This window comes from Quercus robur, chromosome 3 (assembly GCF_932294415.1).
Source record: "Quercus robur chromosome 3, dhQueRobu3.1, whole genome shotgun sequence".
Lineage (NCBI taxonomy): Eukaryota > Viridiplantae > Streptophyta > Magnoliopsida > Fagales > Fagaceae > Quercus > Quercus robur.
The window spans coordinates 54,942,837-54,967,548 of record NC_065536.1 but is presented as its reverse complement, the minus strand read 5'-3'; the positions used below and the strand labels follow the sequence as shown (position 1 = coordinate 54,967,548).

The window sequence follows — 24,712 nt, the reverse complement described above, 5'->3', positions numbered from 1 at the left end:
AATTGGAAATGCTAGAACACCAAATACCATTTAGTGTTGTTGCTACCAACCATCACTTAAGCATAAAGCATTCCTGCTGCTTCATTCAAAGGGCAGTTGATTCACCAACTACTAGCCTTACTGTTAGGACCTTATCAATTAGACACAAGATGTGGTATGTGTGTTAAATTACCAATTCTTTCAAACGCTTAAATTATTTGGAGATGGTGGATTTAATAATTTAACCACATAAGTCTAACATTGTGGAAGCATGAACTAGAAACACTAGAACATCTTCTCCTAAAATAACCATTTGTTGTTATCAATTGGTCTGTCTTTCCTTAGCCAATAAGGGTAAATACCTTGGGCATCCTTTCCTCTAGTGAGTTGGTTAAGACAATTAGTTGGCCTTCTAATTAGATATCTCATCTCTGAGTTAAAATATTGAAGATGGAAACAACTTCACTCTTTTTGAAGCTATGATGTTTAACAGAATCCAGTGGTCTAGGAACCAAGTTATTTTTTAAGGTTCCTCTCCTAATCCTTTGAAGAGTGTTAAAAAGGTTTAAAAAAAAAAAAGGTTTCCAAGAGCATTCTTTGGCTTAGAGAATCTTTTATGTAATGGTTTGGCCAAGCAAACCATAATAGATCTTTGTCTCTTTCATTTCCAAAATGGGATTAAGATACATATCACAAGTCACAACCCCCCTCTATCTATTTATCTATCTAATAATACTTTTCACTTCATTATCGTACATTTTAAGAATATAATTTTTTTTTTTGAGTAAAAGAGAACATATATCAATTTAAGGTTATCCATTATTTAATAATTTTCTTATACTTATATAAAGTCAAATGCCCTCTTAGTAGTATTACTGTTAGGTAGGTAAAACTCTGAGCTACCATGCCGGTGTGCTAGAAATAAATGATACTACCTTTCATATAATTTATTTTTTTGACAAGAACATTTCATATCATTTCAACTTCATTGTATGGGTCATGCTAATGAGTGTCTTTAGGACACTCATTAATAATCTATTTGAAGAAAGTTTTGATATCACTTTTATGGGAAATTAAAAAAGCTGTCAAAATATTAATTATTTTTTTTTATTTCCCATAAAAACTTTCTTTAAATGGATTATTAACCAGTACCTTAAAAACACTCGTTAACATTTTCTATATGACGCTTGAGAAAATATATGCTTCTATCCGAACCATAAAGGGTACATAATTCATCAATAAATGTAGCCATCATAAAAATGTTTAAAAAAAAAACATTTTTCTTTAATTTCAAATATTTTGTGTTTTGTCGAGCTCCTCAATTCGGTGAATTGAAGACCATACATATATTGGGTAGCAGGCGGCAGCAATAAGCGGAATTTAGCGAAACGAGGTTGAGAGAGAGAGATTCGGTCAATCTAATTATCTACTTTATTTATTCTACAAAATCCAAAAACAGACAAAAAGGGACATAGCGGCTTCAACATCACCTCGTCGTCTTGTTCATGTCACTACGCCATTGCCACTTGCCAGGCTTTGGCATTGGGCCGACTCTTTCTTTTCTCAATACGGTCAAATTGTGTACCTTTTTTCTCTTCCAAAAAAAAAAAAATTATGGCTTTTTTTGGCTCTCTTGGTCGGTCTATCTCTTACGTTTTGAAGTGACTCAGAAATTAATAATGACTGATAACTAACATTCTTTGAGGAAGTGCTTGGCGAACTATTCAGGCCCCCTCCCAAAAAAAAAAAAACTTGGCGAACAAGAAGATGGGGTTGACTAGTAGATTTTAGCGTAATCTTCGAAGCTATCAAACATAAAATATTGAATGCAACGAGATTGCATCTACCAATTGTAATATCTATTTCACACTGATTATTTTACACGTGTATATATGTTCCTGAAAAAAATAAAAATTTACATAAGTGTGCACACACTTTCCTTTTTTCCAAAAATCGATTTTGATTTTAATTTATTTTATCTATAATATAAAAAGAAAGTAGGTGTATGATTGGGAAAATATTTAGGTATTTTCAGAGAATAGTGAAATGATGTCCATTATTTTCACTTTCATGATGGATTTTACCATGAATTTAATGAATAAATTATACCATGAATATGAGAAGAAAAAACACCATATATTCACCTTGTTCTAAGACTACTTAAGAATTATTCGATTGATTGATTGTGTGTAATAACTAATGAAATGTATTTACCTTTGATCAATTATCATCAGCCGTTAGTCATGAGTCATGACAGAGCTCTTGAAAAAGACAAGTGAATAAGATTATTGAATATTAAAAAAAAAAAAAATGCGTTGACTAGTAGTTCATCCGACAAGAATGTGTTTTAAAGTCCTAGCAAACCCGAAGTTTGAAGCTATAGAATATTTATTTACCCAAAAAAAACAAAAAAAAAAAACTGTAGAATATTTTTGTCCATTAGCATTTAGCAGCTAACATATAAAAAATTGATTCCCCAGCAATTTTTAGCAGTTATTATGATACTGAACAAATATTTATTTTCCCATGCCAAACCACCTATCAATCGTCGTAACTTCAATTGCCGGCATCAAAAAACATTTGAGTACTTTAATTTTGTCCTCTGGATTCATTTTACAAGTATGTAAAAAGTTTGTTTTTAACTTTTTATTATTATTATTATTATTATTATTATTAAGAAAATAAGTAATTGCTAAGATTTTATTTATTTATTTCCCTTCGTTTGGTCCGGGTATATCATATTCATACGTGCTAATCATGAGTTCAATAAATACTAATGTTTTTTTGCTAGAGGAGTTCAGTTTGAATGGGGACGAAATGAATGACGCCAAGATATATGAAATAGATATGTTGCTTCATGTGTGATGCTATTTCTGTGTTTTGAGTCTTATGACTGGCTAAAGTCCATATAACTTCTAGAGCCATGTATATTAACGTTGGTTCTACAAGTTCTTGTACCATTTAGGGGCTGCGCTACAGCCTATTTAGGGGTTCAAATGAACCCCCTGACTTCGAAAAAAAAAAAAAAAAAAAATATATATATATATATATAAATAAAATATTTTTTTAGTTTAATTAATAATTTAATTTATTTTTAAAAATATTTTTTTGCACACCCTGACTTAAATCTTTCATACTCTTATTACAAGTATTTTCGACTATAAAAGTAAATAGTAAGTGTTTGTGAATTGTAAGTTTAATTCTTTTTTATAAATTTATATTATGTGTGTGAGTGTGTCTAATATTGATTGTGTACATTATTTTTTATTATAATTTATTTGTGTAAGTTATTGTGGGGCTCAATAATTTATGGGCCCGGCCCGCTTGCTTATGGGGAGTCCACAGGCCCAAGCCGAAGAAGGCCATGATCCAAGCTCAAAGATAAGAAGCACAAAATGGACCGGGAATACAGCCGAGGACAGCTTGGTCCTCGGCAGACCCATAGTCTCATTGATGAAAGTGACATACGGGCAAACCCTAAAGATCAGAAAATATCTCAGGGAAGTTGTTCTTAATACCCTTCACTGATAAGACTCTGCACCTAACAGAACCTGATTTTTAGGCTTTATTAACCATCCCCAACAATTCTGGGATTAGATTGACGGGACAAATATCAGTCCTGGAAAAGTTGACCCTACACGTGGACGAGGGACAGCAAACGTAGACTAGTATAAAATGAAAGGTAAACTAATTAGAAAAGGGGGATCCCCATATCACTTCCGGGGAAAAACTCCAGGGATGAGAACGCCGGATAATATATGTACACCACCACGAAAAACCCACCGCCGGGTAACCGGAGAAAGGCATTAGTGCTCCTCGGACATGATCCGAGGAGTCCAATCCCTTAAGTTACAAAGTTGTAAGGCTTGGATATCCAGGCTGAAGCCTTTTCTTATCTGAGTTTCCCTAAAGTCCAGTTTGGCCCAACGCCCTGTGACCAAAAGTTAGCCTTTCAAGCCCACTCTCTACAAATCTTATTGTGAGGGATCCTTCACGTGCGAGCCCAACGTCCTTGTTGGGCCGTTTGAGAATCGTTTCCCTACAATTGGCGCCGTTTGTGGGAAGGCTTGCGCGTTGGCACGGGTGGCGCATAAGTCAACTCTCTGGCAAGCAGAGATTCGCGAGTTTTTCCCATCTCCGGCGACGTGCAGTCGTTGATCTGACATAAGCTTCTGCTAGGGGCTACGCCTTGCACTGCTAACGGCGCGGGCAGCTCTAGGGGCTTCCGGCCTCAAGCCAACTCTCCCCTCCCTGGCCTAGGGGTTAACCTTCGAAAAATAAATAAGTATAGAGAAAAAATTACTTAAAAAGAAATCTTACAAGTTTTGGACAGAACCAATGCCTTGTATGGTCCTCGGACCCAAGCCTATGGGGAAACCAAGTACAAAAAAGAAATCTTACAAGTTTTGGACAGAACCAAGGCCTTGTATGGTCCTCGGACCCAAGCCTATGGGGAAACCAAGTACAAAAAAGAAATCTTACAAGTTTTGGACAGAACCAAGGCCTTGTATGGTCCTCGGACCCAAGCCTATGGGGAAACCAAGTACAAAAAAAGAAATCTTACAAGTTTTGGATAGAACCAAGGCCTTGTATGGTCCTCGGACCTAAGCCTATGGGGAAACCAAGTACAAAAAAAGAAATCTTACAAGTTTTGGACAGAACCAAGGCCTTGTATGGTCCTCGGACCCAAGCCTATGGGGAAACCAAGTACAAAAAAGAAATCTTACAAGTTTTGGATAGAACCAAGGCCTTGTATGGTTCTCGAACCCAAGCCTATGGGGAAACCAAGTACAAAAAAGAAATCTTACAAGTTTTGGACAGAATCAAGGCCTTGTATGGTCCTCGGACCCAAGCCTATGGGGAAACCAAGTACAAAAAAGAAATCTTACAAGTTTTGGACAGAACCAAGGCCTTGTATGGTCCTCGGACCCAAGCCTATGGGGAAACCAAGTACAAAAAAAGAAGTCTTACAAGTTTTGGACAAAACCAAGGCCTTGTATGGTCCTCGGACTCATGCCTATGGGGAAACCAAGTACACAAAAGCACAATCGAAGTTCCCTACTTCCCAGTCGACTGCTCGCCTGGATTATCTAGAGATTATCAGTCTTGGACGGTATTCACACGCTTATCACAGAATATTCAACTGTTACCCCGGTTAGTTTCCTAAGTTTGATTTACTATGAATTATCGATATAATGCCTGGTAGTATTGGTAAATTAGAGTTAGTTAGATTATGTTTCAAGGTATCTTGCTCTAAATATTCCTAAAGAAACACACCCATGGAGCACATCCATTCACAAAGTAGTGTTGCCAAAAGATCAGTACTCAAAACATGTAAATAAATTTCTATTTTTACTAAAACAAAGAAATAGTATAGCGTACAATGAAAAGCTGGAATCAGCTCATGTCAGAGCTCAATATATAATTGAGTAGGAAGATACAAGAAAAAATATATAAAATAATGCTGAGGAGCAGTACAGACGAGAGGTCGGCTACTAAAGCTAGCCACATAATCAAAAAGAAAGATACAAGAGAATAAGAGAAAGCCGATGAGGTGGGTCAGAGGAGAGGTTGGCTACTGCTCCAAGACCTTGCTCTTCTTCAATGCTTTTACATGCCCATGACTCAGGTAGCAAAAGAAATCCAACTTGAGCCTGACACCGCTGAAGGAAAGGTGCAGGGAGTTGGAAGTTGAGGGGCTTTCTCTAAATATTTGCCCGCCACAAGGCAGAGGCGCTGACGGCGGAGAATCTTTCTTCTGACACGCCAAGATTCTAGCATGAACAGAACCTGCTTCGGATTTTGACTAAAAGGGGGAGAAACACCCTTTCCCCTCGGTCGAAATGGAGTATTCCCCTGAACTTATGCTTCCTGTGCCCATACTTTACTATTTTGAGTCTCATGAGGACACGGCGCTTCTGTGGCGGAGAGAGTTCTTCCTTCCCAACCTTCGCCTCAAACATGTTATGTTAAGGGAGGACAGCACTGAATATAGGAGTTGTGATTTGGGAGGAAACTGAAGGAGCTGTGTGTATATAAAGCAACTCTCTCTCCCTCCTATTTATTTGAAAAGACAAGATGGTGGCAGTCAACTCACGCAGCGTCCCAAGGAACGCTACAGACAAAATGGCTCCGGCCCAACTTCCAACGTCAACTGCAACCACAAGATTAAAGGAGCCTCGTAAAGGCGCACCTCGAACATTGGGACATCAGAAAGTACCGCGTGGCCAAAGATTGCATAAATACCTCTTAATTCGTGGGCCTAGTGAATTCGCGGCCCAGGCCCGTTCTGCATAAGGGCCCAGGGACTATGGCCCACGTCGATGAATAGCCTCTGCCGAGGGCAACCTCCTGCTCGGCGCCTCGTGATATACCTGAAGAAAGGGAGATATTGAACTCAAAAGGTTTTGGACAGAACCAAGGCTTTGCATGGTCTTCGGACTCAAGCCTGTGGGGAAACCAAGTACTCTAAAAAGTTTTAGACAGAACCAAGGCATTACATGGTCCTCGGACTCAAGCATGTGGGGAAACCAAGTACTCTAAAAAGTTTTGGATAGAACCAAGGCATTGCATGGTCCTCGGACTCAAGCTTATGGGGAAACCAAGTACTGGAAAAAGTTTTTGGATAGAATTAAGGCATTGCATGGTCCTCGAACTCAAGCCTATGGGGAAACCAAGTACTGGAAAAAGTTTTTGGACAGAACCTGGGCCTTCTATGGTTCTCGGACTCAAGCCTATGGGAACGCCAACTACTCGGACGGGAAAGTCCTCGGCTCCAATACTGTAAAATGTTAAGGCCAGTATGTTAAGATGGCAAAATGACCCCCTATTCAATAGCCTAAGGAAGCTGTTCGTTTTGCGGACGACATGTCCTCGGATAGTTACTTCTTACACCGTATCGAATACTCAGTCCTCATCTTGGCTAATTTTGAGATAAGTGTCGTCCCTGCCTAGTCGGCATTGCTATGTTAAGTAATTCTGTTAAAGTTATGGTGACATCTTTTTATTAGCACGTATTTTGGCCTTAGTTGTCATTGATTCAAATGCTATACTATTGTGCCGAGCAGTGCTTGCAAATTTATTAAAACATATAAACAGAACATGCGAAGTAGAATAACAATAACTTTTATTAATATGAAAAATTATTACAACGTACAAAGAAGGGCTTAAACAAGCCTATACAAAAAATGAATTGCTAAGGCAACAATAGCATCCGCAATACAGATCAGTAAACAGTCAGGTGTCTTTTAAACTCGCCTTCAAAGTCTCTCCAATCTCTGCCTCAGTACTGCTCATATCAGGAGAAGAACCTTCTTTAGAAAAAGATGAAGGAGAAGGAAGAAGAATTGGAACACATGGAAGCACTTCAGTAGGCTCTTGTCATCAAGGAGCACAAAGGAAGAAGAAGATGGAGGACATGAGCAGAAGATGGAGGAGATGAATGAAGAAGATGGAGGACATGAGTAGGAAGGAGGAGAAGAAGAGAGAAGAGATGAAAAGAAAGAGAAAGGAGCAAAAGAGGGAGAAGGAAAAGTACCAGGATGGATCTGGTGGTGGAGAGAAGAAGAAAGAGAGGCAAAGGGGGGCGCCAGTGAACAAAGAGAGGAAGAAGCAAGGGCACTTAGACCCTGCCCCAGTCCTGACTCCTAACACGCTAGCGCCATGTTAGATATGCTCGTGAAAGAGCGGGTGGTACTGATGATGTGCTTCCTCGGCTCAGTCATGCCGAAAGTGTGACGTGACGAGTCCCTGCTTCGGATTTTGGCTAAAAGGACGGCGGGACAAATCTTGAGTCTCCGCCATCTTTGCCCTGACCGAGCCATTTTGAGCTTCGTTAGAACATAGTGTTTCTGGGAAGGGAATGGTTCCTTCATGGCTTAATATTACGGTGAGTGTTTCAGGCTAAGATGTAACCGGAGAGCAAGAATAAACTCCGGAAGGAATCTAAGGGTTTCAAATTTTGTGGGGATTAAAGGGATTCATCTGTGGGAGAAACACCTCTTGTTTCTTCTCTTTATATAGGGGACGAAGAGGAGATTACTTAATGTGTGCAGATCTCCAAGGAGATCTGCAAACATCAATACACCCGTTTCATTCCCCCATGTTATAAAAAACCGTTGAATCTGGGAAGTCTCGTAAAAGGAAGATATTAAAGGCATGCTTCGGATAACCAAACGGCATAAACGCATCTCGTGTAAATTGAGGGAAACGTCTTGTAGACTGGCGCATTCCCTGGGGAGGTGAAGAGTCGCCAACGTCGATCAAGGACTGAATTAAATGAGCCACGATAAAGGCTCGGTATTACCAAAACCCACCTTTCCAACCAAGATGTTGGACAGCAGGGTTTTGAGGGGCTATTGTGGGGCTCAATAATTTATGGACCCGGCCCGCTTGCTTATGGGGAGTCCACAGGCCCAAGCCGAAGAAGGCCATGGCCCAAGCTCAAAGATAAGAAGCACAAAATGGACCGGGAATACAGCCGAGGACAGCTTGGTCCTCGGCAGACCCATAGTCCATTAGCATATTTTTGTCCATTAGCATTTAGCAGCTAACATATAAAAAATTGATTCCCCAGCAATTTTTAGCAGTTATTATGATACTGAAAAATATTTATTTTCCCATGCCAAACCACCTACCAATCGTCGTAACTTCAATTGCCAGCATCAAAAAACATTTGAGTACTTTAATTTTGTCCTCTGGATTCATTTTACAAGTATGTAAAAAGTTTGTTTTTAACTTTTTTTTATTATTATTAAGAAAATGAGTAATTGCTAAGATTTTATTTATTTATTTCCCTTCGTTTGGTCCGGGTATATCATATTCATACGTGCTAATCATGAGTTCAATAAATACTAATGTTTTTTTGCTAGAGGAAATCAGTTTGAATGGGGACGAAATGAATGACGCCAAGATATATGAAATAGATATGTTGCTTCATGTGTGCTGCTATTTCTCTGTGTTATGAGTCTTATAAAGTCCATATAACTTCTAGAGCCATGTTTATTAACGTTGGTTCTACAAGTTCTTGTACCATTTAGGGGCTGCGCTACAGCCTATTCAGGGGTTCAAATGAACCCCTGAATTAAAAAAAAAAAAAAAAATATATATATATATATATATATAATATTTTTTAATTTAATTAATACTTTAATTTATTTTTAAAAATATTTTTTTGCATACCCTGACTTAAATCTTTCATACTCTTATTACAAATATTTTCGACTCTAAATGTAAAGAGTAAGTGTTTGTGAATTGTAAGTTTAATTCTTTTTTATAAATTTATATTATATGTGTGTGGGTGTGTCTAGTATTGATTGTGTACATTATTTTTTTATTATAATTTTATTTTTGTAAATTATGATGTGTGTGAATGTTTGTGTGTACAATATAAATATAATATAACTTTATGTAATTTAATAATTAGGAAATAGAGAGGTTTTTTTTTTTTTTTAATAATAATTTTTACATGTGTGTGTATCATTATCATATTATAATAACTTTTTGTTATAAAGTTAGTAAAATTCAAGAATAAAATTGTAAAGTTAGTGATTGTTCAAAAATTTGATTGGTTAAGTAGATACATAGTGTATAATTTTATGTATGAATGAAAAAATTGTAAAGTTAGTGATTGTTCAAACATTTGATTGGTTAAGTAGACACATATTGTATAATTTTATGTATGAATGAGTGTGATTGTGTGCGTCAATAATTAATACGGAGCCAATGAGTTGAGATTAATCATTTAGTCTAAAATATTTTTATAAAAACAAAGTTTTTTTTTTTTTGAGACATTATAAAAACAAAGTTAAATAGATAATAACAACTGTATAAAGATAAAAATGTTAGACAAACTTAACAAAATAAAATGGTCATAGGCTCATAACTACCCACATTAGCAATAGATACTCATAACGAACTATCATTTAACATTCAAAATTTGAAAACTTGTAAAATAAAATTGTAAAACTTCAAGTATTATTATTATTATTTTTTATTAAAATATATTCAAGTTCTTTTTTATTAAAATTTTTTAATGACCCTCCTAAACAAAATTTCTGGAGCAGCCACTGGTACCATTAATGGTTTGGTTGGCATCCCATTTATTTTACCGGATTTTTACAATAGCTTTTCTAGGCAAATAGAAACAAGTAATGATAGGAATGTTGTCAAATAGTTATCAACTTTTGTTGGATCCCTATCATTACTCAAGCTAGAAGATTTTAAATCCCTACTTATAAATTTAAGAACTAACTACAAAGTAGAGCTTAGTATCCTTAACATCATCTTACTTGATTATATGCTAGGTTTGATTTCCATTTTGGCTTCTAACATTTATCTGACGTGTCCAAATGTTCTCTAATGTATTAAATGTATCGGTTTAGTTTCTAACATTTTGATATTGTGTTGCCATAAAAAACTAGGGCTATATCATTCATCATTAAGTAATGGATAGAAAAAGTTAACGCGAGTCTATGACAAATGGGATAGTAAAAATTTAATTGTTGTCAATGGAGGTGCGGCAAACAGCTATGAAGATCTTGTAGGAGATGAATAGGAGGTCAAAATTGGTGAGTTGATGGGAAGCAAGTTTATCTGATCAGTGGGGATGAGAGATCGTTGGGTCATGGGTGTGGGTTTGGTAGGCATTGGTAGTGGAAGAGTTGTCTCTCTCATGGAGTGCCTCGATAGCCATGAGTCTAATCAATTTATGTTTGATTTTTGAGAAAACTAAGGAAACGAAAGCTAGATATTAAGTTGTGTGTGTGTGTTTTAATATTTTTATTTGAGTGAAAGAATTAGTGTTTATGTTAGGTTTTTAAGCATAAGAAAATCATAAGTAATTACATATTCTAGTTTACTTGAGCTTTTTTGTTTTATTTTTATTTATTTTTATATATATAAATTTTATTTTTTAATTCAAGCCACATGGAAGTTCGTGCGGAAGTTTACATAGCATAAAAATTATTTTATTATCACCCTTAGTTACTTCAATTCTTTTATCCATCATTTAATAATATAAACTGTGGGGGCAAAGAATTCGTAGGCCAGGCCCACTCTGCATTAGGGCCTAGGGCCCAAGCCGAGGAGAACCATTGCCGAGGACGACCTCATGCTCGGCACTTCACTAAATGTCTGAAGAAAGGGGCAAACTGAGTGTAGGGGCAGGGTAAGAGAAAAAGCTGCCAACATCATAATACAAAACCCTGTATCTGACAAATACATACTCTAAACCATACCCTTTAACTTTCCCAACGACCCCAAACCACTCTAGGTATGGGTTGACAGGACAGGTCTGCACCCCAGAAAAGTGAAACTTACACGTGGACTCTAAAGGGGGAAACAAACACTAGTATAAAAGGAAAAACCCCCCAGAAGAAAAGGAGGATGCCCTCCCCCGGTAAAAGGGAGAAAGGGAAGGATATAAGGCTCCTCGGACAGCGTCCAAGGACTTAAGTCCTACAACCCGTACTAATGGAGGGCTTAGCTAGTCAGGCCAAGCCCGCCCATATAAGAACTTCCATAGACGCCACGATTAAACCGTCCACCTGTGCCCAAGGTCATGCTTTTCAAGCCCACTCTCTACAAATCATATTGTTGGGGCCCTTTGCATACGAGCCCAACGTCATTCTTGGGTCGTTAAATAAATCGTGTCCCTACAATTGGCGCCGTCTGTGGGAAAGGCTTGCGTGTTGGCTCAGGCAGCGGCAGAGTTGAGCCTTTGTCAAGCAAGGGTCTGCGAGGGTGCCTTCATTTCCAGCGACATGTTGTTGTTGTTCCAACATAAGTTCCCACTAGGAGCTATGTCTGGCAGTGCCAAGGGCACGGGCAATTCTAGGGACTTCCAACATCAAACTAACCCCTCCCCACCTGGGTCAAGGGTCTAACCTTTGGAAATTAAATCAATAAATAAGTAAAAAATACAAGTTTTGGACAGAACCAAGGCCTTGTATGGTCCTCGGACTCAAGCCTCTGGGGAAACCAACTACTTAGAAGAAAAACTACAAGTTTTGGACAGAATCAAGGCCTTGTATGGTCCTCGGACTCAAGCCTCTGGGGAAATCAACTACTTAGAAGAAAACTACAAGTTTTGGACAGAACCAAGGCCTTGTATGGTCTTCGGACTCAAGCCTCTGGGGAAACCAACTACTTAGAAGAAAAACTACAAGTTTTGGACAGAACCAAGGCCTTGTATGGTCCTCGGACTCAAGCCTCTGGGGAAACCAACTACTTAGTAGAAAACTACAAGTTTTGGACAGAATCAAGGCCTTGTATGGTCCTCGGACTCAAGCCTCTGGGGAAACCAACTACTTAGAAGAAAAACTACAAGTTTTGGACAGAACCAAGGCCTTGTATGGTCCTCGGACTCAAGCCTCTAGGGAAACCAACTACTTAGAAGAAAACTACAAGTTTTGGACAGAACCAAGGCCTTGTATGGTCCTCGGACTCAAGCCTCTGGGGAAACCAACTACTTAGAAGAAAAACTGCGAGTTTTGGACAGAACCAAGGCCTTGTATGGCCCTCGGACTCAAGCCTCTGGGGAAACCCACTACTTAGAAGAAAACTACAAGTTTTGGACAGAACCAAGGCCTTGTATAGTCCTCGGACTCAAGCCTCTGGGGAAACCAACTACTTAGAAGAAAAACTGCAAGTTTTGGACAGAACCAAGGCCTTGTATGGTCCTCGGACTCAAGCCTATGGGGAAACCAACTACTTAGAAGAAAAACTACAAGTTTTGGACAGAACCAAGGCCTTGTATGGTTCTCGGACTCAAGCTTCTGGGGAAACCAACTACTTAGAAGAAAAACTGCAAGTTTTGGACAGAACCAAGGCCTTGTATGGTCCTCGGACTCAAGCCTCTGGGGAAACCAACTACTTAGAAGAAAAACTGCAAGTTTTGGACAGAACCAAGGCCTTGTATGGTCCTCGGACTCAAGCCTTTGGGGAAACCAACTACTTAGAAGAAAACTACAAGTTTTGGACAGAACCAAGGCCTTATATGGTCCTCGGACTCAAGCCTCTGGGGAAACCAACTACTTAGAAGAAAACTACAAGTTTTGGACAAAATCAAGGCCTTGTATGGTCCTCGGACTCAAGTTTCTGGGGAAACCAACTACTTAGAAGAAAAACTGCAAGTTTTGGACAGAACCAAGGCCTTATATGGTCCTCGGACTCAAGTCTCTGGGGAAACCAACTACTTAGAAGAAGAACTGCAAGTTTTGGACAGAACCAAGGCCTTGTATGGTCCTCGGACTCAAGCCTCTGGGGAAACCAACTACTTAGAAGAAAAACTGCAAGTTTTGGACAGAACCAAGGCCTTGTATGGCCCTCGGACTCAAGCCTCTGGGGAAACCCACTACTTAGAAGAGGCAATACGGGGTTTGGACACAACCTGGACGTTAGATGGCTCTTAGAATCTACCCCGAGAAAGAAATTCCCCATTTGATAGTTGGGCTAATCCCAGGACTGCATGAATTCCCCAGCCTACCCTCAGATTCTCAGTACCAAGGGAATTGGTGCAACTGCAATATAGGGCCATACGTTGTCAAAACATAATTAAAGTCCCTCACTGCTTGGCTACCCTCTCGGATGAAATATTTAGTATTTATCGTTCTCGGACGGTCGCCGCGGATGCATTACGGGGCATTAAGCCGTTATCTCAATTGGTAAGGTTCTGTTTCAAGGTTTCCTGCTTTAAGCATCACTAAAGGAAGATACATACATAGCGCACCCGTTCACAAAGTAGTTGCTACCGAAAGGAAAAGTATTTACAAAGAAATAAATTCATCTTTTATTAAGACAAAGAAATAGTACAGCGTACAATGAAAAACTGGAATAAGCTTATACTAAAGCTAACTACATAAGTGAAAAGAAAGATACAAGAGAATAAAGAGAAAGCCGAGGAAGAAGTGTAGAGGAGAGGTTGGCTGCTGTTCCAAGACATTGTTCAAGGAAACCATTCCTCAACACTTTTACATGCCTATAACTCAGGCAACCAAAGAGCCCAACTCGGGGCTTGCACCGTTGAAGAAAAAGCGCGGAGAGCCTGACTTCGGGCTAGCGCAACTGAAAAAATGGTGCAGGGAACCCAACTTGAGGCCAGCACCGTTGAAGAAAAGGTGCAGGCAGCCGGAAGTTGATGGGCCTCCACGTAACCACGCCTGCGATATAGCAGACGGCGCTGATGGCGGAAAACTTTACTTCTGACGCACCAAGAATCTGGTGCAACCAGTACCTGCTTCGGATTTTGACTAAAAGAAGGAGAAATACCATTTCCCCTTTTGCCAAGAAGGAAGATTTTCTAGAATCTGTGCCTCCCTTGCCCAGACCACACTACCTTGAGTCTCGGAAGGACTCGGCGCCTCTGTGGCGGATGGAGTTCCATTACCCCTGTCCGTGTCTTAAACATATTGCACAAAGGGCGTATAGCACTGAGGGCGAAAACTGTGATTATAGCTGAAGGGTTATGATTTTGAAGAGAATCGAAGGGTTTGTGTGTAAGGAAAATAACCTCTTATCCTACTTATATAAGAGGTAAGGTGGGAGCATTCAGTTCATGCAGCTTTCCAAGGAATGCTACGGATAAGGTAGAGCTGGCAATTTCCAATGCCATTCACAACCGTAGGATCTGAAGATCCTCGCGAAGGCGCGCCTTGAGTATTGAAGCGTCAAAGGACTCCACGTGAGTGGGTAAAGGAATGCCTCTAATAGGGCACGTCTTCCATGTAAATGGAAAAACACAAATCTTAGTAGAATACAGAATCTGAACAAGCTATGATGTAAGCCCAACATTACCAAAACCCTCCTCCCCGACTAAAAGTCGGGCAGCAGGATTTTGAGGGGCTATTGTGGGGACAGAGAATTCGCGGGCCAGGCCCACTCTGCATTAGGGCCCAGGGCCCAAGCCGAGGAGAGCCATTGCCGAGGACGACCTCATGCTCGGCACTTCACTAAATGTCTGAAGAAAGGGGCAAACTGAGTGTAGGGGCAGGGCAAGAGAAAAAGCTGCCGACATCATAATACAAAACCCTGTATCTGACAAGTCCATACTCTAAACCATACCCTTTAACTTTCCCAACGACCTCAAACCACTCTAGATATGGGTTGACAGGACAGGTCTGCACCCCAGAAAAGTGAAACTTACACGTGGACTCTAAAGGGGGAAACAAACACTAGTATAAAAGGAAAAACCCCCCAGAAGAAAAGGAGGACGCCCTCCCCCGGTAAAAGGGAGAAAGGGAAGGATATAAGGCTCCTCGGACAGCGTCCAAGGACTTAAGTCCTACAACCCGTACTAATGGAGGGCTTAGCTAGTCAGGCCAAGCCCGCCCATATAAGAACTTCCATAGACGCCACGATTAAACCGTCCACCTGTGCCCAAGGTCATGCTTTTCAAGCCCACTCTCTACAAATCATATTGTTGGGGCCCTTTGCATACGAGCCCAACGTCATTCTTGGGCCGTTAAATAAATCGTGTCCCTACATAAACTATTTTGACACAATATCAAAAAGTTAGAGACATGATTGACTCAATATAGTTAGGAGTCTAAGACGGTATTTTTAAGTTGGGCCTTTGTATTTAAATTTCAATTAAATAAATTTATTTAATACTAACGAAACTAAGGTTGATTTGATGAATCAAAAAATAATTTTATGAATCAATACTAACCAAACAAAAATTAAATTTATATCAAGAATCAAATATTAAATTTATATCAAGAATCAAATATTATGGCTGAAGAATAAAATTTAACAAAAAATTATTATTATTCTATTAGAATAGAATAATATATTAAATTTTTTTTTTTTAAAAAAAAGGCAAAAGTTGTGAATCATTGAGTGCGCTAGCAGTAGGGAGGTTTTCTTTCTGATCTGTGCAAAAACTATTCTTGCATGACATAGGTAAGTGATTACGTCAGTAATCAGATAAGTAAACAATCTTACTAATTTTTTATACAAGTAAACAAACTTAACTAATTGGCTAATTGCTTTTACTGCAGTTAGTGCCTTGCACCATTTACTTTTTACATCCAACCTCAAGAGTTGACCGCCTACTAGCACTACTCTAGCACGGAAGCCTTTTCACTGATGTTCCAAAACAAAAAGCCTTTCACACCTCTTCATTTTTATGGTAACTAAACAAACAAAAGTTAATGTTGTAACTTGTAAAAGTATTTCATAGTAGATTCATACTATGATTAGTCCTGGAAAAACCTAATCCCTTTGACTCTGTTAATTAAAAACAAACCCAAATACTTGGAAACTTATTAATGCCTATATATACGTGTCTGAATTCACGCAGTTCACCTCAAATCCTTTCCTGCTACAAGTTTTTAGTGATATAAGTCTCATCTCTATCTCTCATGGAGGATGGTAAGCAGCCACTTCTCTCCTCCGCTAGAGAAGATGGGCAAGTGCAAGAGCAAGAACACCAGCTACAGTCTCTTCCAGTAGCAAGGCACACTTCCTCTGCTGCTACTTTTGTCCCCGATGCCTCTGACATCGCTCCCATCACAGGTCCTGTCGATTTCTACAGAGCGTTCCTTTATGAATCAAAAAAGCTCTGGTACCTCGCCGGCCCCGCCATCTTCACCTCCATATGCCAGTACTCTCTCGGCGCCATCACTCAAGTCTTCGCCGGCCATGTCGGCTCTCTCGACCTCGCCGCCGTCTCCATCGAAAACTCCGTCATCGCTGGCTTCTCCTTCGGCGTCATGGTACACTCTGTTCTTAATATTACAATACAAACTTATTGAAATTGATTCTTTGTTTAAAAAGAAAAGGGATTTGTTTTTGTGGCTCTAACAAAATTGAATTTCAATCAGCTTGGAATGGGAAGCGCACTCGAAACACTATGTGGGCAAGCGGTTGGAGCAGGACAGATTGATATGCTAGGAATCTACATGCAAAGGTCATGGGTGATACTGGTAACCACATCTTTGCTTCTAAGTCTTTTATACATCTTCGCGGCGCCACTGTTGAAACTGATTGGACAGACCGAAGAAATATCTGAAGCAGCGGGAGTGTTCGCAATTTACATGATTCCGCAGCTATTTGCTTACGCTTTGAATTTCCCGATCGCCAAGTTTCTGCAATCGCAGAGCAAAATCATGGTGATGGCTTTGATTGCGGCTGTGGTATTGGTTCTGCACACACTGTTTAGCTGGCTTTTTATGTTGAAGTTAGGATGGGGTCTGGTGGGTGCGGCTATAGTGTTGGATGCGTCCTGGTGGCTCATCGTGATAGCGCAGCTGTTGTATATTCTCAGTGGGACTTGTGGTCGAGCTTGGTCTGGGTTCTCACTGAAGGCGTTTCAGAATCTTTGGGGCTTCGTTAAATTATCTCTGGCCTCCGCAGTAATGCTCTGGTAAGGAATCTCATAATTTTTACATGTTCCGGAGCAATGCTATTGCTACCTCCTCTCACAAAAGAGGTGGACCCCACTCCACTAAGTCATGTAGGTTTCACTACGGAACTCACTCTCATATGAGAGGAGGAGGGAGCTGCCTAAGTTTTTTCCATATCAAATATTACTATTTACACATTAATTTTTTTAATTATAATTTAACAGCAGGAGAATGAAAATATCTGAGTTAATTTTTTTTTTTTTTTTTGGGTGAATAAACAAGCATCTTTATTTCTCAAAAGGAATCCACGTCTGGTACAACATGGAACTCATGGGCCTTTGCCCATCTCTTTCCAAAGCTTGAGCCACTAACAAAGATGGATCAGAGATGAAAACAGGCCCAGAGTTGTTACAAAAAGCAACCCAAAAGACTAGCGAATGAGCTGAGGAATTAAGTTATAAAGCTTTTAATGATATTTAAACTGTTTTGTTTATAAAAAAAATAATAGTAGCGGGCTGCATTTTACATGTAGTGTGTGTAGAATCTAGATTTTCTGCGGTTCCAATTTATTGGTTCTTTATTCTATTTTAAAATGTCTCAAAATTAATTTTTTTTTTAAATTAATAAATAATTTTTTTATTTTATTCTTTAATTTATTTAAAATGTCAATACTATTTTTTTCTATAATTTAGAAGGACCACATATGTATTGCAGTTGATAATTAATTAAAAATTCTCTTAAAAAATATATGGAATCTTGATAATTATCAGTAGTATTAAATGCTTTGTCCTTTCGGGTCAATGGATTTTTTTTCAGAAGGGGGGGGGGGGGGGTGGTTGTTGCACACTTTATTTCTTTATTTTTATTTTTATTAATCACAGGTTTCCTGCCCCCACCAACTTTTTTTAAAAAAAGCAAATTTTCTTAGGGTATCGAGTTTTAGTTTACTCGTCTAACCAATGAGAAATGATTACTAATGAATGCCTGCTATCACGCTCATGAAAGTGGGTAGTATTAATAGTTAGGAATGAGAGATTTGATTTATTTGAGCTATGGATACTTCTGTAAAAAATACTGTAAATGTTAACAATTAAGTTATAAATCTTATTTTTCATAATTATTAAAGTTATAAATTGTTATGGGTCAACTTTAAAAATAATGTCTGAAAATAATGTTATACTAATCACAACTTATTTATTTTAATAAAATGTAAAAATTTTGTGAGTTTGAAGCTTCTATAACGTTTTTATTGTCTGAATAAGATTGGAGTTTAATCATTCATGGTTTTCTATCTTTGATGTAAAAAAATAAAAAAAATAATTCATGGTTAGAAGATAAATCGAATTTTCATCATAATTTATACTATTAAATGTTATATCCTTGTTGGTATAGGACTAGGATAGAATTAAACCCTTCTTTTTCCTTTCTCACCTAAAATTGAAACGAAAATGTCTTTAGAAACAAAAATGTCTATCACGCTCAGGAAAGTTTGCATTAATTGAATAAAGTTGTTTCGTGTTTACCGTACATTATTATTTGGTTTTTTAAATTTTTTTTTTTTTTTAATGGGAACATTATTATATTTTATTACTATACTTTCCAAAAAGTATTAGAATATTATTACTTAGCAGGGTACACCCAAATGAGATCTCTCCTTTTTTCGATTGGTTCATACTAAAATATTGATTTGTGGGTTTCACATCATTCAACATTCAATTTTAAATCTAATCCTTAAATTGATGAATATATCTTCAAATTAATCTTGTGCAGCTTGGAAGTGTGGTATTTCATGGCTTTGATTCTCTTTGCTGGATATTTGAAAAATGCAGAGGTTTCAGTGGATGCCTTGTCCATATGGTAAGTTTCCTTTTCTCTCTCCACTGTACCGTCTTCCAAATCACCTCAATCTTATAAAATTATTCAATACATTCATTATACATTTCTCTAATAATATAGACGTGGATTCCACACATAAAACTTATATAATTTTTTTTATGAACGACATAAATCCTATATTTATGTAAGAGAGATCTAATATAGTGGATGTACATGACCTTGGTGGAAGCTAGACATGCCATAACAACCACCACGGTAGGGGAAAAAGTTTTTTTTTTAATAATTTTTTTTAGGAAATTAAAAGTTTATTAATTAAGAAATAGAAATAATATCATGGATAAAAGTTTGTACAAGAAAATAAGGATTTTCTTCTCTTCAATCTGTAATAGAAAAGTCATCAATACCAAAAATATGTTTTGTTAACAAATGGGTAGGAAAAACGTTGGTGTATATATATATATATATATATATATTTGATTCTTGAAGTATCCATACCATATGGTATCCACATTTATAGCCGGTAGCCACCATATTGGACCAAGAACCCCAAAAAAAAAAAAAAAAAAAATAATAATAATAATAATCGGTTTGGTAAACATAATAATAATAATCTAAAAAGATAAGTTTCTAAACTGCGATATGGACCACGAGAGAGCCTCTAAATTCTAGTAAGTCAACCTCGTGGCATTTTCAGTACATAAATTAGATTAGGATGATTCCTTTTCCTCAATTTCCCATCTTTTTCTGAGCAAAACTCAGACTCAGTCACCCACGTTGAGGAAAAAAAAATAGTGTCTATTCTCTAATTAGTAATTTGAATACTCTCTCCATTCGCAAAAAGATGACTATCACATGTTATACAGTTGGATCTGTCTATGAGTTGTGCTAAACATGAATGTGTTTTTCTTAATTTTTTCCCCCTAAAGGAATAAGAGGCTGTTTGGATGGATTGTTTCCATAATTCAATTCTCTGTTTCTATAACTCATAACTCAAAAATGGTGGGACTCATAACTCAATATCCGTTTGGTTGCATGATAACTCTGTTTCCATCACTCAATTATCTGATTTTTGAGTTATGAGTTATGGAAACTAAAAATACATTTTAGCTGTTTTCAGTTTCCATAACTCATAATTCAATGACATTTTTGTAATTAAACACACATGGGGGACCCACTAGTCATAACTTAGCGGCACCTTTTGACTTTTTTTTTTCCTTTTTTCTCTTGGGTTCGGTCTTCTCCTCTTGGTTTTTTTTTTTTTTCACTGGGTTCGGGTTTCTGGGTACTGGGGAAAAAAAAAACTGCACCGAGTGATAGGTATGGGGCCCACAAATAGTGTGAAAAATATTGAGTGATGGAAAGTGAGTGATGGTGCCAAACAGGTGTGAAAAATTAAGTGATAAGTGATGAATGATGGAAATTGAGTGACGGAAATTGAGTGATGAAATTTTTGCATCCAAACAACCTCTAAGAATCGCATGCTTAGGTGGTAGCACTTACCATAATAATAGTAGCTAGCTAGAATTATCTACATTGCCTTTAAAAAGGGGGGAAAAAAGTCACATAAGTAAGTAGAGTATTCACATAAGAGGTGTTAAAATAACTAAAATATTATGTTAACACCCAAAATACTACTGTTTGGTACTAAATTTTAAACACTGAAATACGTATTTTCACAACATTTAAAAAACGATATTAAAAATCTCTAACCAAACGGACCATAAAAAATTCACTACATCAAAGGTGTTATATCTATAATTTTTTAACACTTAGTTACAGTAAACTGTTAGAGATAACAGTTTATTGTATGGTAAACACACACACACACACACAAAATTTAATGAAAGTTATAGAAAAAGACTTGAGTGGTAAAAAAAAAGAATATTGTTAAGTGAGAAGTTAAAATAGATAAAATAATCTTTTAAGTTGTTAAAAATTAAATTTTCTAGCACATTTGATATCGAATGCTCTACTGTTACACTAACATGATGCAAATAGATATTCAATATTGGAAATTCAAAAAGATCTTAAAGTACTGGTAGCAATTTAGTCTTACGCTCTTGGAATGGTTTTGCACTATTTGATTGGCAACTTTCTTAAAATTCAAAGGCTATCACTTTCCCACTGTCTTGCGGTGCACGGTCTAATTTGTCTGTAGGACTAAGTCTCTGTTTAGAATTCCCTATGTTTCCCGTTGATTGTGGGTGTTGCATTCAAAATGTCTCGAATAAGCTAAAATTTACGAAGAATTTTCGGTTTTGAAAATCAATTGGCTAGTTGCGATTCATGTATTGATTATGAAATTGTTTATGCAAGATAACTTATTAATTAGGGGAACTTACTAGCAATTTATTCAATCTATTTTCCTGCTCATGAGTATAATGTCGTTATATTCATTATTCTCTTAATAATGATAAATCTCTTTAATTAAATATACGATAAGATCCACCATACATATGAGATGAGAAACGTACTACTATTTTACATATTTCATAGAATTGCTCCTATATTCTCTTGCAAATACAATTGAACAATGAAGGAAATGGAATAAGTCACTCTTCCTTGGAATCCAGAGGATCCCCAATTGTGCAATAATATATTGGGTAATTCTCGTCTTTCATGCATGTAAGACCAAACACTAGGACTTCACATGGATGAAGAGTAACGTTGCATATACTTGTTATAAAGTCTAATGAAACTTTATTTGTATTTGGAATAACGATTGCTTCAAGCACAGAAAAAGTTAATCGTTATGAATTTTTTGTTTTCATCTTAAGAGCCAAAATTCATACAAAATTCCATCCTCCATCACTTCTCATATATATCTTCATTTCATTAGTCCTTGCAATATTATTTGTAGGAGTTTGCTAACAAATGTTCTATTTAAGAAAGACTTTTAGAAACTTCTAATGGGAAATGAAAAAAAACCAACTGATTTTATTGACGATTTTTTATATTTTTCATAAAAGTGGTATCAAAATTTTTAAAAAATGGTTTACTAACAAATATTCTAATAATACTTGTTAACCAAACCCTTATTTGTATGAACTGAATATTTAGTGAAGACCATAGCAATCTGATACCACACTCCCTCCTCACACAGGAGTGCATAAATTCTCGTGCAACGCATGGATCTAAAGCTAATTACCAATGTGCTTTGGATATAATTTATTTTCGATTGACTATTTCCTATTTTCTTGCCATGCCAATGATGTCGCAGCATGAACATATTGGGCTGGACAATTATGGTAGCTCTTGGGATGAATGCAGCTATAAGGTTAGTGACAGAAACACACCTCCACCAAGCTATTTTTCTATTTCTTGTAAGTTTCAAAAAGACTGAAAAATTAAAAACCGAAATATTTTGCAGTGTGAGAGTGTCAAATGAATTGGGAGCAGCTCATCCAAGAACAGCCAAATTTTCATTAGTGGTAGCCGTGGTAACCTCATTTTTCATTGGTCTTGTCCTCTCAGCTATTCTAATTGGGACACGAAACGAGTACCCATCCTTATTTTCGTCTGATACAAGTGTTGGAACGCTCGTTAAGGAGCTTACACCAATATTGGCTCTTTGCATTGTCATTAACAATATTCAACCTGTTCTCTCTGGTTAGATTTTTCTTTCCCTTATTGAGTGTTTTTACTAACTTGAGTTAATTCTAGGAAAAAAATTTCAATCATTTGTATTTATTCCACACCCTCTTTAGTCTTTATATTGTACTAGTGTGCAGCCCCATGCATATACACAGTTATAAATTATACATAGTATTAGCTTATATATTTTTTTTAAACTATACATTTATAAAATATGTAATGGTTTCTCTTTTTATATATATATATATATATATATATAATTGATTTTAGACTCTTCGGTTTTTACACCCAATAATTCATTTGCCACAAAAATTAAAAATTTAGATAGACACATGACGGAAAATTGGACTCCAATTGAAATTCAATTTAGTATTTAATTGGATTTGGAATTTTCAAATTTTAGACTCAATAATTCACTTAGCACAAAATTAAAAATTAAATAGGACATGTGGCGCAAAATTGAGAATTCAGTTAAAATTTAATTGAATTTTCTCTAAATTTTGGCTATTATATATATATATATTATCTTCTTCATAAAATACAATTCAGTTACTCAAAAAAAAAAAAAAACATATTCTTGAGGGATAAGGAAATATAGAATTTAATAATTGGATGAATAATTTTTTTTACAGGAGTGGCCATTGGAGCAGGATGGCAAGCAGTTGTTGCTTATGTGAACATTGCTTGTTACTACCTTTTTGGGATCCCTTTGGGTCTCATATTGGGTTACAAGGTTGATTGGGGTGTCAGGGTAAGTCTTGCTCTACTTCCTTCCTATTTTTGTTTGTTTCATTTCTATTATCTAGTGAAAATAAGCTTCTTCTCTTCCCATTATTGCCTAACTCCTAGGAGATAAATGTTTAAAGTTTAATAATTATGAGATAAAATTATGAAAGGAGAAAACAATCACAAACGTGTAATTCTCAAGAGGATCTTATTGCATCAGATAAGCCATGTTAGTCACCATGTAAATGAACTTCTTGTCCCTTTTTTTAATGTGAAACCTGAACTTTTGTGTCATTCTCAATTTTGCAGGGGATTTGGTACGGCATGATGACAGGAACAATTGTACAAACTTGTGTCCTTTTCTTTATAGTTTATAGGACCAACTGGAACAAAGAGGTAAAATTTTTTCACATTTATTCCATGTATATGTGGCTTCTAATGAAATTCTTTTTACACAAAAAAAAAAAAAAAGAAAAAAGAAAAAAGGAAGGAAAAGAAAAACAGTTGTCTTCAATCTTTCGGACTGGAATGATAATCTTAAATCGGTAAAACCTAGTACACATGCCATTTTGCGCATACGTCTATACATAAGTGAATTTGAACTGAAATTGTTATGAACGGACATGTGTGCAAAATGATGTGTGTAATTAACACTACCTATATTAAATAGTTACATTATACAAACAATGCTCAACAATTAACCCGTGTTAAGAATGGAAGGCCTGACTAAATTGGTGTGAAATGCAGGCATCAATTGCTGAAGACAGAATAAAGAAATGGGGTGGGGCTAAAGAGAATGATGTAGACAAAACAAACGACAATTGAGAGTTCAAGGAAACTATAGCTATAGATTTTTGCGGAAATTATTTACATTCTTCAAGAAAAAAAAAAAAAAAAAAAAAAAAATATATATATATATATATATATATTTTCCTTGCTCAGCTAATGAGTATTGACATAAATATTTTAAAGCTAATTAGCCTAAACCTAAGGCCCTGGGCAGAGCCCGGGGGCGAGAAAACAAAATGCAGCCCAAGAAAACAGCTTTGACAAGGGATAAAAAGGGAGAAGAGTTGCACAACAATTCGGCATTGAGAGATTCACCCCACTTTTTTTTATCAAGTTAACAACACTTATGTTTAGAAAGACTTTTATCTTGTGTCTTGTGATCTTGTTCCACAATTTTAGCATGTCACTGTTCATGGCATTTTGTATGTTTATCCTTTTTTTTT

At 36.9% G+C, this 24,712-nt stretch overlaps 1 protein-coding gene across 1 annotated transcript; it reads left to right on the top strand.

Annotated features, from left to right (window-relative positions):
• The first annotated feature begins 16,117 nt into the window (after nucleotides 1–16,117).
• Nucleotides 16,118–24,712, top strand: LOC126718414 (protein DETOXIFICATION 29-like). The gene is made up of 8 exons (XM_050420586.1): nucleotides 16,118–16,694; nucleotides 16,803–17,344; nucleotides 19,095–19,181; nucleotides 22,381–22,437; nucleotides 22,531–22,769; nucleotides 23,387–23,505; nucleotides 23,790–23,876; nucleotides 24,228–24,712. The coding sequence occupies exons 1-8, from the start codon at nucleotides 16,341–16,343 to the stop codon at nucleotides 24,303–24,305; spliced, it is 1,563 nt and encodes a 520-aa protein (XP_050276543.1). The 5' UTR covers nucleotides 16,118–16,340; the 3' UTR covers nucleotides 24,306–24,712.